Raw genomic sequence first — 15,245 nt, 5'->3', positions numbered from 1 at the left:
AGTTTGTCCTGGGGGACAGTGGACCTGAAAATGGCCAGTCATGGTGCTCTTAACTGTGGTATTAGACCCACAGTGACACTTTCCCTAATTTCTAACGATTCCCTCTCTTCATCTGCTTTTGACACCTTTCACTCTGTCCCCCTCGTTCCTCCCTGTGGTTCCTGTGCCTGTCCAGATGAGCTCTATGCCCAGAAACTGAAGTACAAGGCCATTAGCGAGGAGCTGGACCACGCCCTCAATGACATGACCTCTATGTAACTATCTGACAGCAGATGGGGCTGGGACCTTGGCTTGTGGGTGAGCGGGGGTATAGACTGTGCATAGTATGCTTTGGTTTTATCCTCTGGACACTAGAATCTCCACCCTTATCTCTAAAACATTGGTGCTGGTTACTTGTTGGCAAAAGCTGGGGAGGCATTTAATCTTGGATCAGTGGTAGAACCCTGATCTACATGTAATTTTTATTCACAGCCCCTTCATTATAACACTATGGTTTTTCTATTTGTTCCTCAAATTTAGTTTTCTCAGCAGGGATACTGCTGAAGGTACAATCATGTCATCATATGACTAAGGAAATAGGGCCCAGAGAACCAGTGACTGGGGTTCTAATACATAACAGAACTCAGACCTCCTGGGTGTATTTGGTTTGGGCCCTGATAAAATTCTGGGGAAATACTCATAATTGGAAATAATCAAGTTTACCTACAAATTGAATTTGATTCCCAAATTTTAGTCCCAGAGCAAGCCTGCTAGTAAAAAGCACCAAAAGAGTTATTGGGGACTTCACCTGTTTGCTGTGGATCCCTGGTCCTGATGCTAATCTGCCTCTTGGTATCTTTCCCACTAACCCTGAAAAGAAGCCAAATGACTCAGGCTATAGTGTCTGGCTCTCTTTTACCATTCCTACTGCCACCTGTTCCTTTTTCTCTGCTCCCTTCCTCCCACCTTGTTGTGTAGATTGACGCTAGTCCTTCTCACCTAGAGTCTCCTTACTTTTTCATACAGATAAATTGCCACCGTTTCTGCTCTGTTCTGGATCTGCCCCCTTTCCTCGGGGAACCCAACGCCCCACTCTCACTCTGGATTCCATTTGGATCAGCCTGGCTGGTCCCCAAGGCATTAGGATGGGCGGGGGCCACAAAGCAACTTATGTATTCTCTTCCACCCCACCCCAAATTAAAATGTTCAGCTGCTGGAAGCCTCAGCCACCCTGCATTTGTGTCATTGACAAAGCTGCTGCTGTCCCTGAGAAAGCCTTGGGGGTGTGATGTGGGGAGCAGCTATCGTAGGCTCTCCCTCCTCTGACTTATATAATCAAAGCCACTTTTGTGTGTGTCTATTTTTTCTTGACATTTAAACTCTCCTGATCTGAGTCTACCAGAATGGTGGTCTAGTAGTGGAGCCTCTAGTCTTACTGTTTAAGCCGAATGAGATCATCCAAGTCCTTTACTTGCAGTTCTTAAGTCATGCCGCCTGGAATGTTCCATCCTCTCTTCAGGTTCTCCTCCTTTGCTTAAGGTCGGGAGTCCATTGAAGTGCCTTCCAATACACATTTTCTACCCTTTGCCAGTGGTTCAGATGGTGCATCCTCAAAACATTCGGTGGACCCAACTATGTTACCATTAAAACTGGCCATCCCAAGTCACAGAAAAGTACATGGTGGATAGAATTTTCAACAGTTTCATGTTTTCTTCCTGAAATCTTTCTTGCATATTTGAGGCTTATTACCATTTGTCTCCTCCTATGAGACAAGTGATAAGTGATTATCAGAAAAACTAACACAATCAAGCATGCCTATTTCAAATAATGTGCACAGGGTGGTATTGGTTTCCTCATGCACTCATAGGATAAAGTTCTGCTAGTAAAATTGTTCCTGGTTTACAGTATGGAATTAAATACCAGTATTTTGGGAATTTCAGTTACACACCAGAGGTGATTCGATCTGGATGGTGTGGTATTCGGTTATACTTATTTAAACACCTAAGTGTTACTCATTTAGTGTTTTGGTTTCTCAGCAAAGTATATATTTAAATTTTTCTTTTCTTTTTAAAAAAACTTTAAATTTATTTTAGAGAGAGGAGGAAGGGAGAGAAACATCGACGTGAGAGGGAAACCAATTGGTTGCCTCCCCTGCATGTGCCTACTGGGATTGAACCCAAAACCTGGGTATGTGCCCTGACTGAATCAAACCCGCCACCTTTTGGTGTACGGGATGACGCTCCAACCAACTGAGCCACGCCAGCCAGGGCAAAATATGCCTTTCTTTTCTTTTTTATTAATCCTCACCCGAGGATATTTTTTCTATTGCTTTTTTTAATAGAGTAGAAAAGAGGGAGGGAGAGAGAGAGAAAGAGAAAAACATCACTGTGAGAGAGAGACATCAATTGGTTGCCTTACACAGGTGCCCAACTAGGGCTAGGGATTGAACCTGCAACTCAGGCATGTGCCCTTGACTGGGAATCGAACCCGAGAGCCTTTGGTGCGTAGGCCTACGACCTAACCACTGAGCAAAACTGGCCAGGGCGGCTTTTCTTTTCAACAGATACAGGCAGGTAGAGAGGTTTTCTTTGACCTGATACTTGAATTAGGGTTTGTCTTTTTTGTGTGTTTTTTTCTGTCTGTACCATTTCTTCCTGCCATAGCCCTTGAAATTAAGGTACAGATTCATTTATTCAGCTGACACTGGTATTTTCTATGCACAGGGTATTAAGGTGGGGACAGAAGTAATCAAAGATGGAGACACCATCCTTATTCCCAGGTTGCTCAGAATCTAGTCGGAAAGAGAATATATGTGTATAGCCAAAAATGATGTGTGATAAGTGCCACAAATAAAGTGCTTTTGGGGTACTGAGGTAATGATTCCTGTGGGGATGTTTAGGAAAGATGAAAGGAGGCATGTACTAGGTATTTAATAAACATGTTGAAACTCGACTCTTCATTTTTATTAGGTTCCAAAGATTGGATTTTTGACAAGCAGACTTTAGTTGAGGTATAGTGGACATTGAACATTTCAGTCAAAAAGAAGAAAAAGAATAAAGGCATAGATAGAGATGGGAAGAACACAATATCTATAAAGGTAGATTTAGACAGTAGGGATAGGTGTGTGCTGAAATCAGGCTGGGCGGGGGTTAATTTTATTTTCTAGGTAATGGGGATGACACTGGAGATTTCCAACAAGGATGTGTTGTGGTCTGCATAGCATATAAGAAGGGTTAATTTGGCAGCTGAGTTAAGAATATATTGGAAGGGAAGCAGATTATCAAAGTGATCCATGGAGACAATGATTCCCAAATTTCATACCACTTGGGGAGTTGCCATATTCACTTGTTGCCTACATTGTTTTCTTCAAATTTACTCTTGGTTTCAAATTTGTTTTATTCTTACTCGACACAATTCTAACTTGAAATCAAAGGTTTGATGTGTGCTTCTATGTTTCCTATTGCACATTAAAGAAATACAGATAATAAAAATTTTTTAAATTCACCAATGCATACTGCTTGACATCTCACCTCCACTAGCAGTGACTGTGCTACACTTCGGGAAATACTGGGTTAGTTCATTGCAGTTTTCCCAGGGATAATAGTCTGGACTAGAGTGATGGTGGTGAGGAGATGGCATGAAGATGGGTATTTTGCAGGGCCTAGCCACTGAATGTGAGGAGGAAAAGCCAAGGACTGGTCCTGAGCGTGGGAAAATGGTGGCGGTGTAGGTGCAGGGAGAACATGTGGAAGGTAGAGACTCTAAGTCTGAACAACTGTCCAGTTTCCAGGTGAAACAATCCTGGGGCTTGATTTGGGAATCCATAGAGTGACAAGCAGTTTAGGCCATGGAAGGATTTAGAACCTTAAAAGACAATTGTAAATGTAAAAAGAAGAATTAAGCAAAGAGAAAAATCTGTAGATGAGGAAGCCAAATGGAATTGGTTAGAGGGATAAAGGAGAATGAGTAGCCTTGATACTTTATGAAGTTCAGGGCTGATGGTTTCCAATGATTCTCAACTTCAACCGGTTAAGAAGGAAATTAACTGGAGATGGGACGTTGTCATTAATACTGTATTTGAAGGGTACATTTTGCTCCTTAAAACCTTTTGCGCTCGGATGTCGAGTGTGACTCGACACGGTTAGCATTAGAATAAAGGAATCGAGAAAAAAGCAAGCGAGTGCAAAGGGTTAAGAGCAAGGAGAGGAGCCGTATTTCACAGAGAAAATAAAGTGAATTGGTGGAAAGTATTGTAGACACTAGCTACTAGTACATATGGCTGTTGAGCACTCAAAATATGGCTAATATTACTGAGGGGCTAAATTTCTAATTCTATTACTTTTCATCTAAATTTTACAGTCACATGTGGCTAGTGGCTACTGCATTGGATAGTACATTCCTAGATGTTTTAGTATTTGGGCAGAAGGAGTTGACTTTGGCACAGAGGGGCTTCTTAGAAAAGAAAGAAGAGAGAATGGGAATGAGAAAAGTGAAGTGTTAATCCTGGGAGCTCCTGTTTTTCTCCATGGACATGGCTGGTGTGATCAAGGATGGAGACCAGCAAGCCATGGCAGCTGAGTAAAATTTGAAACGTTACGTTAAATTCATTCTTTAATACTCTGTGTCCTGGCAGAAACCATCCTGTAATGCTTAAGTCTGGATCTTCTATTGGAATGGGGTCAGGCATCATTGGTAATCTCAGAGTAAAGTGCTTGACATCTTAACTTTTTCCTCTTAATTTCTAAGAAAGAACCACAGGCTGATAATGTGTATTCTTTAGTTCCTCGTTACCACTGTTGGAACGATGAACAAAACATGGCTAAACCCCAAGTTACCTGACGGGTGGCTCTAACCTGTTATTTTAGGCAGCCATATCTCAGTTTCTTTTCCTTTCTTGTAGTATTGTTGGAATACTCCCCAATCTCTACATTGGGGTGGGGTAAAAAATATCAAAAGCAAAATCTGTTCTCCCTCGTTCCTTGAGCTTTGAGGCTTTAAAGCTGATGTGGTTCCCTTTACTCAGCCCTTTCCTGTTACTGAATGAAATTGACCTAATTCAGACTACGAAGCCTAAGGATGCCCAGTATTCATGAGATTGTTCTCTAATTAATTAGGCACGGCTAAAAGGAAATGAGACCAAATGGACTCTCCGGGTTGCCTTTTTGGTTTGTTTTCTTTTGCTGTTATCAGGGAACCAAGAGCTTTAATGAGCTGGTATCTGATCCTGAATTTTTAGCCACTAGAGATAGCAGAGTTAAAAACTTTACTTATTGCTGAAACCGGTTTGGCTCAGTGGATAGAGCGTAGGCCTGTGGACTCAAGGCTCCCAGGTTCGATTCCGGTCAAGGGCATGTACCTTGGTTGCGGGCACATCCCCAGTGGGAGGTGTGCAAGAGGCAGCTGATCGATGTTTCTCATCGATGTTTCTAGCTCTCTATCCCTCTCCCTTCCTCTCTGTAAAAAAATCAATAAAATATATTAAAAAAAACACAAAACTTATTAAATGAGTTCCTTGTGAGAGAACAACCACATTTGTCTTTCTGACCTCATGCAATTCTAAGGGAACTATACGTTCTGGGAATTAATCAAGCAATAAAATGCTCCCACTTCTATTTATTTTTCCCCTAAATGGAACAAAACCCTCATTGACCAGACTGTTTTAAGGAATAAGATTCTGCTTACACCTTCGATCCAAGACGGCAGTGGGAGTCACACTAACTAACTTGGATATGGATGCTACAGGGGAGTCAGGTTGCACATGGAATCTATGTGTCAGGGGTGTCCCAGTGAACGTGACAGGTCCAATTCTAGGCCTCATGGAGTTTATAGACTAGTATAGTGGGTTTTTTATTTAGTCCAGGATAATCCTGGGGTGTACAGAACAATTCTACTTATTGCTGTCCCCTGCCCAGTAAATATCTGTATGGCCTTCTAGTTACTGTGACAATTAAAGCCTGCCTCCACACATTTCCAAATTGTCCTCTGGGGGGAAAGGGCAATTTTACTTATATTGAGACCCACTGGCTTATTTCTGCCCCTTAAAATACAGCTATTGTTGCCCTAACCGGTTTGACTCAGTGGATAGAGCACTGGCCTACGAACTGAAGGGTCCCAGGTTCAATTTCGGTCAAGGGCATATGGCACATGCCTAGGTTTCGGGCTTGATTCCCAGTGTGGGGTGTGCAGGAGGCAGCTGATCAATGAATTTCTTGCATCGTTGATGTTTCTGTCTCTCCCTCTCCCTTTCTCTCTGAAATCAATAATAATAATAAAAAATGCAGCTATTGTCCTGGATGGTGTGGCTCTGAGAGGTCACAGGTTCGATTCCCAAAAGGGGCACATGCCTGGGTTTCCGGCTCAATCCCCAGTGGTTGTACAGTGGGCAGCCAATGGATGGTTCTCTCTCATCAATGTTTCTCCCTCTCCCTTCTTTCTCTCTAAAAAAATAAATTTTTTTTTGCCAAAACCGGTTTGGCTCAGTGGATAGAGCGTCGGTCTGCGGACTGGAAGGTCCCAGGTTCGATTCCGGTCAAGGCATGTACATTGGTTGCGGGCACATCCCCTGGTGGGGGGGTGCAGGAGGCAGCTGGTCGATGTCTCTCTCTCATCGATGTTTCTAGCTCTCTATCCCTCTCCTTTCCTCTCTGGAAAAATCAATAAAATATATTTAAAAAAAAATAAAAAAAATAAATAAAATTTTTAAAAGCTGTTATTTTGGGATATTCCATCTACCAGGATCTTCTTATACATATATGCTTATTTTATTTTTCTTTTTTAATCCTCACCTGAGGATATGTTTTTATTGATTTTAAAAGGAAGGGGGGAAGTAAAAAATACCAAAGAAAAAGATAACAATAAAAGGAAGGGGGAGAGCCCGGCCAGCATGGCTCAGTGGCTGAGTGTTGACTTATGAACCAGGAGATCAGGGTTTGATTCCCTGTCAGGGCACATGCCCAGGTTGCAGGCTTGATCCCCAATGTGTCGTGTGCAGGAGGCAGCTAATCAATGATTCTATCTCTCCATTTATGTTTCTCTCCCTCTCCTTCTCTGAAATTAAGAAAAAAAAAAAAGGAAGGGGGAGAAGGAGAAAGAGAAACATTGATCTGTTGCCTCTCATATGCACTCTGACTGGGAATTAAACGCGAAACCTTTTGGTGTGTGGGACGATGCTCCAACTAACTGAGCCACCTGGCCAGGGCTATGCTTTTTGTTTTGATAGTGTATATAAAGTGGAAAGTATTATTGGGAGCATAAAAGTATCTTTTTCATGTTGACATCTTTTTTGTCTGTTTTTGTTAATCCTCACCTGAGGATTTTTTCTCCATTGCTATTCAGAGAGAGTGGAATGGATGGGAAAGGGGTGTGGGGTAGAGAAAGAAACAGAAGCATTGATGTGAGAGAGACACATCGACTAGTTGCCTCCTGCACGGTCCTGTCCAAGGCAGGTGGGGGAGCGAACTCGAAACCCAGGTACTTGCCCTTGACCAGGAATCAAACCCCAGACAGACCCTTTGGTGCTCAAGCAGACACTCTAGCCACTGAACTACACTGACCAGGGCTCATGGTGACATCTTTAGACAATTTTGAAACAGACTGTAAAACAGAAAGAAACTTTACATGAACTTCAGAGGCTGATACAAATGTCCATTACCCCTGTGCAGGATTTGGATTCTCCATACCCCTCTTTAAGGTGTGCTCCAAGTAGAAAATCCAGACAAAGCCAAGGAACTTGAGCACTTAACTACTTGTATCGGGAATGCTTGGGTTGTAGGAAACAGCAGCTAAAATAAATATGGGGTTTATTTTTATTCCATAACTAGTAGCCCATTTGCAGGAAGAATCCTGCAAGCGGCCGTTGCGGCCGCTGCACCTGCACCCGCTCGCCACTGCCGCCCGCCCTGTTCCGCCCGGGCTTTCCCTCTGGCAGCCACCTTGCTTTCCGCTTTTCCTCCCTCTTCCTTCTAAGTTGTCTTCAGTCTTCACTCCTCCCTCCCTCAGCATATGCAAATTAACTGCCATCTTTGTTGGGTAATTTGCATACTCGTCCTGATTGGCTGGTGGGCGTGGCTTGGGCGTAGCAAGGGTGCGGTCAATTTGCATATTACTATTTTATTAGGTAGGATAAAAGTTTAGACTTGAGCAACTGTGGTCTAATATAGCTGGACTTAGTGTGATTCTTTTGGTCTTCTAAGGTTGGACTATGTAGCTCTAGCCATCACAACCATATTCAAAGGCAAGAAGGGAAGCTAAAATTTTCCCAGGAACTCCCAGCAGATTAATATCTATACCTCATTGGTCAGAACTGGATCACATGACCACCCCTAGCTGCAAGTGAATCTGAAAAAAAAACTAGAATAGGATAGTCTTGATTGGCTTGTACCAGTAATTCAACTTCCCTGGCCCTGAGCACACTGTTAACTCTAACAGGTTTGGGGTGTTTTTGTTTGTTTGTTTGTTTGTTTTTAAAAGGAGGGAAGTTGGATTTTGATTGAATAAACCATTATGATAGTTCTATTCCAGTGCCTACAACAAGAAGCATTAGAAAGTGTAGGATTGAGTGGGTATAGGGATATTTGTCCCAATCTACCATTCATAATGGTGTATTAAATGCTTTTACAGAAAAATGTTCAACTGTTCACTTGGTCCTTCCAAACCTCATCATTATAAATGTATTTCTTATACTTGAGCTGTATTCCTTTCTCTGCCCTGTTTCACTTGTCTCCGTTTCTCAACCCAGGGAATATATACTATGGATGTGTTTTTTTCCCCCCTCATAATGTCCTTCCAACTTGTTGGTCTGAGTTTTATTTTATTCCTCCGTTAGTCTTTCCATCAACTGACTGACTCTTACTGCCCTCTGTCTGAATCGTCCTTGCATCCATTCTGCCTTACAGATGCATGTCATGTGTGCCAGCTAGTTGAAAGTCTCAGATTTACATCTGGTACTCTACTAACCTTCCCTTTTTCTTTCTCCTCCTCTTTCTCCTCTCCTCTTGTTTTCTCTCCTTCCTGTCGCTGCTGCAGAGCGTCTCTACAGCCAACTTGAGCGAAACCGCCTGCTTTCTAATGAGCTGAAGCTAACGCTGCATGATCTGTGTGACTGATGGCAGGGCTCCCTGGTGCCCATTAAACCGAGCTTATTGCTCACACCACTGACCTGGACCCCAGCACAAAGCTGATTGTCTTTTTAAAGTTTACTAAGTTGCCCTAAGCAAATTGCTTTCTAATTGGGGCGGTTAGAATATTGTTGACTTCCTGTATAGTAGGAATGTTTAATACTGCATTTCTATCCCTTTTCAAGAGGTTGTGGGTGATGGAGAGGCCTGAGAGGTTAAGTGAGAAAACTTGGGAGAGTTTTCTGCTTTCCACCCTTGCTGCTCTTTCACTTGTGCACTGACTGTAGGATACTTCCCCTTGCATGGATGTTTTCTAACAATAAAAGGAATGACTTGACAAGATGTTGTAACTGCTTTATCTGCAGGCCCAGCGATGGGCCCTTCCGACTGGATGCAAAAAAAGGGAAGGGAAGGGAAGGAAAAGAAAGGGTGTGGGATATTAATAGGTCTGTGTGCCATCACCTTCCCCGAGTTAAAGATTTGAGTATTTTCCCACCTCCCTAGAGCAGTCAGAGAGGATTGCTTTCTGGGCAGATTAGATTCTCTTTGATGTCCAGCTGCTAGTTTTCTTCCTGACATTTTCCATGTTGCTTTTTCCTCATTTTATGTTTAATTTTAACTAACTGTGTCACAAGCTAGTTCTGAATAAACACTGCAAAAATCTTAAGGTTTTGCTTACACGTGTATGTTTGATAGTATTCTTGGCTTTATTTTCTTTAGAGTATTTTACTTAACTGTGGGGGTTCTTTTATTTATCCCACCAATTATTCCTTTCCTCTCTAGCTCATGAGAATCCCTCTGTACTCTTTTCATGTTGAGATCCTAATGTTTCTATGGTAGAAATATACCCATCCTTATTCTCAGTGGCCAAACCTCAGTGAGCCATTGTTCTCTGGGCAAAGCCTAAAGGAGTTGATGGTGATGTTTAAGGCTGCCTCCTTTGGGGGACTGAAAGCTATATGGCTGTTGGGTGTGGGGAGTAGAGGAAATGACTGATAAGGTTCCCAACTCCCCCAGAAGCACAGCAGCGCCTGCAACTTCAGTAGGCAAGCCAGCGGCCCTGCAAAACCAAGTGATGCAATAGCTCACTCTGGCTGAGAAGGCAACTGCTTTGTTAGTCTGCAGCTTCCCTGCAACAGGAGCAGTTCTCAGAGTGGGGAGACCTTGAGATTTACTTCTGGTTTTTAATGTCTCTTCCTTTACCCCCATTAGATAAACTGAAATGCACCAAAGAGGAACACCTCTGTACACAAAGGATGCTGGACCAGACTCTGCTGGACCTGAATGAGATGTAGAGCCACCCAGTCCCGCCCTGCCGCTGCTCCTCCCTCTGACCCTGACTCCGCCTGAGGCCAGCCTGCTTGAAGCTGACCTTTAAACTGAGGGCTGATCTTTAACTGGAAGGCTGCTTTCTCCTTTCACTGCCCCCCCCCCCCCCCCCCCCCGCGTCTTTTTCGCCAAATTGTCTCTGCCTCCCCTCAGAGATTTTGATTGGGCTAGAGGCTGAGCACCTTTGGGAACAACATTTAAGGGAATGTGAGCACAATGCAAAGTGTCTTTAAAAGCATGTTGTGATGTACACATTTTGTAATTACCTTTTTTGTTGTTGATATGGCAACCATTTGTAAAACATTCCAAATAATTCCACAGTTCTCAAGCAGCAGCCTAATCCCTTTCTCACTTTTAGGAGGTAATTTTTCAGCTTAATCCATATTGCCCTCTCCATAGAGGAGCGAAAGAGGATGGGCCTGCCTTACCGAGAGCCACACAGAGCCCAGAGAAAGGCTCCTCTCTGGGGAACCATTCCTTTGTGCAGAGTGCTAGCCAAATTGAAAAGGTGATTCCAGGAGGAGTTAGCTCCTCCCTTCCCCGCCCCCCCAAAAAAAGAGTGATGTTTAGGTTTCAGCTTTTAAGGCATCTTTGGGCAACTTATTTTTTTCATCAGAAGTGACCAAATTAAAATGGCTTGAGACCTCTCTGTCAGAGACCAAATTCTTGTCCCATCCCTACCCTTTCCCCAATGGTTCACAAAATGGATCATGTGCCCCTTCTGTTGAAGTGACCAATTATTTGTTCTCCTGCCTCCTTGAAAGAAAGAAAATTATGTTTTTGCCACTGATTTAGCCAAATGGAACTCATCTCATTACCCTCCTCTGGGTCTGAAGCTGCTGTCTCTAAAAGTGCCATCTCATTGTGCTTTGTACCAGTTAGTGCTGGAGAAATCTTGAATAGTTTATGTACAAAACTTTTTAAATTTTGTATTATTTTGAAACTTGGCTTCTTTGAGGTTGGGACACACTGGCCACACTGGCTGAGAGAGCTCGCTGCAGTCTGGGCTGGCAGTGTGCCGATCTTTACGTTTCTTTCCCGCCCCAATGCCCCCAATGCCCCGTTTTCAGTGCGGTTTCCGTGAGGTCTGTTAGGAGCGCATCCTGCAGCTTAATGGCTTAAAATGTACTCTCCTTTGGTGTGGTCCCTTTGGGGGCCAATTGGGAGAAAGAGACCAATAGTGCAACTGTTTTGATACTGAAAATTGAATAAGTATCTTTTTAAAATAAAGAACCAGTCCCTCCAACCTCCAGACCTACTTGACTTATTTATTTATTATTTTTACTAATCCAAGTGTGCTTTCTCCACAGGAACTGAGGTTTGGGCTAAAAATCAGATCTTTGTAGGTGGTAGCAACAGGACATAGCATACCAAAACGGGGTTCGAAACTCAGCTCTGAGTTCCTAGTTGTTATGTCCTGATATAACAACGGTAAAACAAAGATAACATGTATTATCAGGTAAAGGGAAATTTTGAAAAAAATCATGTGCCAATCCTTTTTTGTTGTTAATCCTCACCTGAAGATTTTTTTCCATTGATTTTTTAAGATTTTATTTTATTGCTTAAAGTATTCTAAAGAGTAGTACATATGTCTCCTCGTTTTTCCTATTGACCTTCCCCTGGCCTCCCCAACCCCCCACTACCTTGCGTCCATTGGTTATGCTTATATGCATGCATACAAGTCCTTCGGTTGATCTCTTACCTCCCCACCCAACCTCCCCAGCCTTCCTGCTGTAATTTGATAGTCTGTTCGATGCTGCTCTGCTTCTGTATCTATTTTTGTTCATCAGTTTATAATGTTCTTTATTATCCATTAGAGGCCCAGTGTACGAATTCGTGCACCAGTGGGGTCCCTTGGCCTGGCCTGCGGGATCAGGCCTAAACTGGCTCTCCAACATCCCCCAAGGGGTCCTGGATTGCGAGAGGGTGCAGGCCAGGCCGAGGGACCCCACCGGTGCACTATAGGGGTGGGAGGTTGGCCAGCCGGGGAGGGACTGCGGGGAGCTCCTGGGCATGTCTGGCCTGTCTCACTCAGCAGCAAGCTAACCTACCAGTCGGAGCATCTATCCCCTGGTGGTCAGTGCACGTCATAGCAACTGGTTGACCGGTCAACTGCCCCCTGGTGGTTAGTGCACGTCATAGTGAGCAGTTGAGCGGCCTTAGCATATTATGCTTTGATTGGTTGAACAGTCGACCAGACACTTAGCATATTAGGCTTTTATTATATAGGATAAATGAGAAAAATATGGAATGCTTCACAAATTTGTGTGTCATCCTTGCGCAGGGGCCATGCTAATCTCTATTGTTCCAATTTTAGTATGTGTGCTGCTGAAGCGAGCACTCCATTGATTTTTTTAGAGAGAGTGGAAGGGGGACAGAGAGTGGAAGGGGTGGAGAGAGAAACATTGATGTGAGAGAGGCATATCGATTGGTTGCCTCCTGCATGTGCCCTTGACCAGGAATGGAATCTGAAACCCTTAACGAGAAGTGCTCTTAGCCTAACTGGTGTGGCTCAGTGGTTGAGCCTTGACCTATGAACCAGGAGGTCACAGTTCAATTGCCAGTCAGGGCACATGTCCAGGTTGTGGGCTCAATCCCCAGTGTGGGGCGTGCAGAAGGCAGCCGATAAATGATTCTCTCACGTCATTGATGTTTCTATCTCCCTCTTCCTCTCCCTCTCCCTCTCTGAAATCAGTAAAATATATATATTTTTTAAAGACGTGCTCTTAATATTTGCTTAGAGATTGTGTGAGTGGATAGCTTTCAAAGTTGCCTTCGACACACCAGTGCCTGGCATTCCCTGCACCCTGGCCATGAGGCTGGACGTGAAGCTGACATACTGGTAAAATGACACAGCTCCCTAGACAACGACCAGCTCTAGCTGTTTATACTTAAGACTGGAAATTTTTCCGTTAATAGGCACGGATCAATGCATAGAAATTACTGCCCTCTCCCCCCCCCAAAAAAAAAAATTGGAGGTGGGGTGGGCTTAGGGGCCAAATAACAAGGTAGGCAATAGAATTAAACTGGGAGAAAGTTTTTTTAGACGTTTTGATTTTTATTTATTAACAAGATCTGCCCTCCAATATTTAAGTGGGCAACTGGGTTTGTGCCTCAAGTTTCCATAAGGTTGGTTTGCGGGAGCGTTGAGGAAAGGTGTTCCCACAATTCCCAGCCAGGCGGCCCCGCCTCCCGCTGGCTTTCCGCGCGAGGATTGGCTGGTGGGGCCGGGACCGCCGAGGTGAGAGGACCTGAGTCCGCGGGCGCCATGACCGGCTCCGGGGCACCGGGGCCCCCAGGCCCGGGCCTGGCCTCCCGCTCGCCCCGACACCGCCTCCTGCTGCTGCTGCTGGTGCTGCCTGGGGCCCTGGCCAACAAGCTGAAGGTGCCGCAGGTGCTGCTGCCCTTCAGCCGGGAGTCCGGCCGCGTGCCCTTCCCGCTGGAGGCACAGCGGGGCTGCTACACTTGGTGAGGGGCCGGGGCCACTGGTCTGCACCCCACTCCGCCCAGCGAGGGTGGGAGAGGCTCGCCCGTGTCAGAGGCCGCGGGAAGGCTGTGTGCCCACTTGGTGGCTTTCCCGGAGGGAGGCAGGTGGGGTGTTGGTGGGAGTGGAGTGGCCAGATTCCCGCGTGGCCTACCCTCGCGTGGGAGACCCGAAGGCTACGTGGGACACGGCTCTTACCTGAGACATGCCCAGGACGAGACACTGGCCACGTGTGTGTGTGTGTGTGTGCGTGTGTGTGTGTGTGTGTGTGTGTGTGTTGGGGGGCGGGGGTCACTGTGGGAGTGGCCATTAGAGCCCACGGAAGCCCTGTGTGGGAGGTCTCTGGTATTGGGGCTAACCAACGTGGGGACCCCCCTTCCCCCCCCAGGGTCCACAGCTAGAGAGAGAAAGGCCGGAGGGAATTTACTAGGAGCAGAGAGGCTTGGAGTGTAAGCGTCCCCACTAACTAACTAAGGTGGGGTCTTCCGTGTGAAGACATCTCAAAACGTAAACTATTGTGTACTTAACTAGGCACATTGCATGTATTAACTCAATTTTTATAGTCTTGTGAAGTAAGTACGATTAGTCCTATTTTACAGATGAGGGAACTGAGGCCCAGAGACCACGAAGTACAAACTTCCTGCAAATGAAAAGATCCATTGTGGGTGAAGATGAGATCTGCCTGTAATATGTTCTCCCCCCTTATAGGACGGTACCCTCCTGAACGGGGAGGACAAGGGTACTACTCTAAAGGGATGATTTTCTGACTGAGGATGGAAAGACATGATTTTCTTGGGTGGGAGGACTCAATGGTATATTGTGAGGTTACCTAAGTAACCCTTGACCTTCAGTGAGGGAACCTAACTGAACTGGGCTTCAGAGTCTCAGGGGTTCATCCTAAAAGGAGTGGATTTCCACTTACCATCTCCTAAGACAGGGGTGGGGAACCTTTTTTCTGCCAAGGGTCATTTGGATATTTATAACATCATTCGTGGGCCACACAGAAGTATCAACACCTGCCTGGTGTGGCTCAGCCGTTGAGCAGGGACCTATGAACCAGGAAGTGGCGGTTGGATTCCTGGTCAGGGCACATGCCCGGGTTGCTCTCCTTCTCCCTTCCTCTCAGAAATCAATAAAAATATAATTTTAAAAAATTAGCTTACTATATTTGGTCAAACATTTAATTAACTCACCCTAATGCCTTGGCAGGGCCACACCAAAGTCTTGCAGGGGCCTTCTACAGCCCTCGGGCCAGATGTTCCCCACCCCTCTCCTAAGAGCACTAAGGTTTGTTTAGAGCGTAAGAAGTTCACATCCCACTTCACAAGGAAGTATAA

General features: G+C 44.9%; 2 protein-coding genes and 1 non-coding gene across 16 annotated transcripts in view; 2 read left to right on the top strand and 1 right to left on the bottom strand.

The window, feature by feature from the left end:
* TPM3 (tropomyosin 3) overlaps positions 1-11,670 on the top strand; it is a 29,796-nt gene extending 18,126 nt beyond the window's left edge. For 4 of the 12 annotated variants that reach the window (XM_008155758.3, XM_028131511.2, XM_028131521.2 and 1 more), the window contains 2 exons: positions 176-254; positions 9,004-9,040. In XM_008155758.3, the coding sequence (XP_008153980.2) occupies positions 176-254; positions 9,004-9,025 (101 nt within the window). In that variant the 3' untranslated portion in view covers positions 9,026-9,040. Of the gene's footprint in view, positions 1-175; positions 259-1,005; positions 1,205-9,003; positions 9,041-10,307 lie in introns of those variants that run through there. The other 8 variants (XM_028131516.2, XM_008155760.3, XM_008155763.3 and 5 more) reach the window with 4 other exon arrangements.
* Positions 11,671-12,663: 993 nt separating this feature from the next.
* LOC114227838 (U6 spliceosomal RNA) lies at positions 12,664-12,765 on the bottom strand. Its single transcript, XR_008555236.1, has one exon. It is a non-coding gene; the product is annotated as a U6 spliceosomal RNA (small nuclear RNA).
* A 753-nt stretch (positions 12,766-13,518) lies between these two features.
* The window catches only part of NUP210L (nucleoporin 210 like), a 58,403-nt gene continuing 56,676 nt past the window's right edge, over positions 13,519-15,245 (top strand). For all 3 annotated transcript variants that reach the window (XM_054712209.1, XM_054712208.1, XM_054712210.1), the window contains exon 1: positions 13,519-13,892. In XM_054712209.1, the coding sequence (XP_054568184.1) occupies positions 13,693-13,892 (200 nt within the window). In that variant the 5' untranslated portion in view covers positions 13,519-13,692. The remainder of the gene's footprint in view (positions 13,893-15,245) is intronic.

The sequence above is a fragment of the Eptesicus fuscus genome, chromosome 22 (assembly GCF_027574615.1).
Source record: "Eptesicus fuscus isolate TK198812 chromosome 22, DD_ASM_mEF_20220401, whole genome shotgun sequence".
Taxonomy (NCBI): Eukaryota; Metazoa; Chordata; class Mammalia; order Chiroptera; family Vespertilionidae; genus Eptesicus; species Eptesicus fuscus.
The sequence above is the reverse complement of the archived record's forward strand: the minus strand, read 5'-3'. Positions and strand labels throughout refer to the sequence as shown.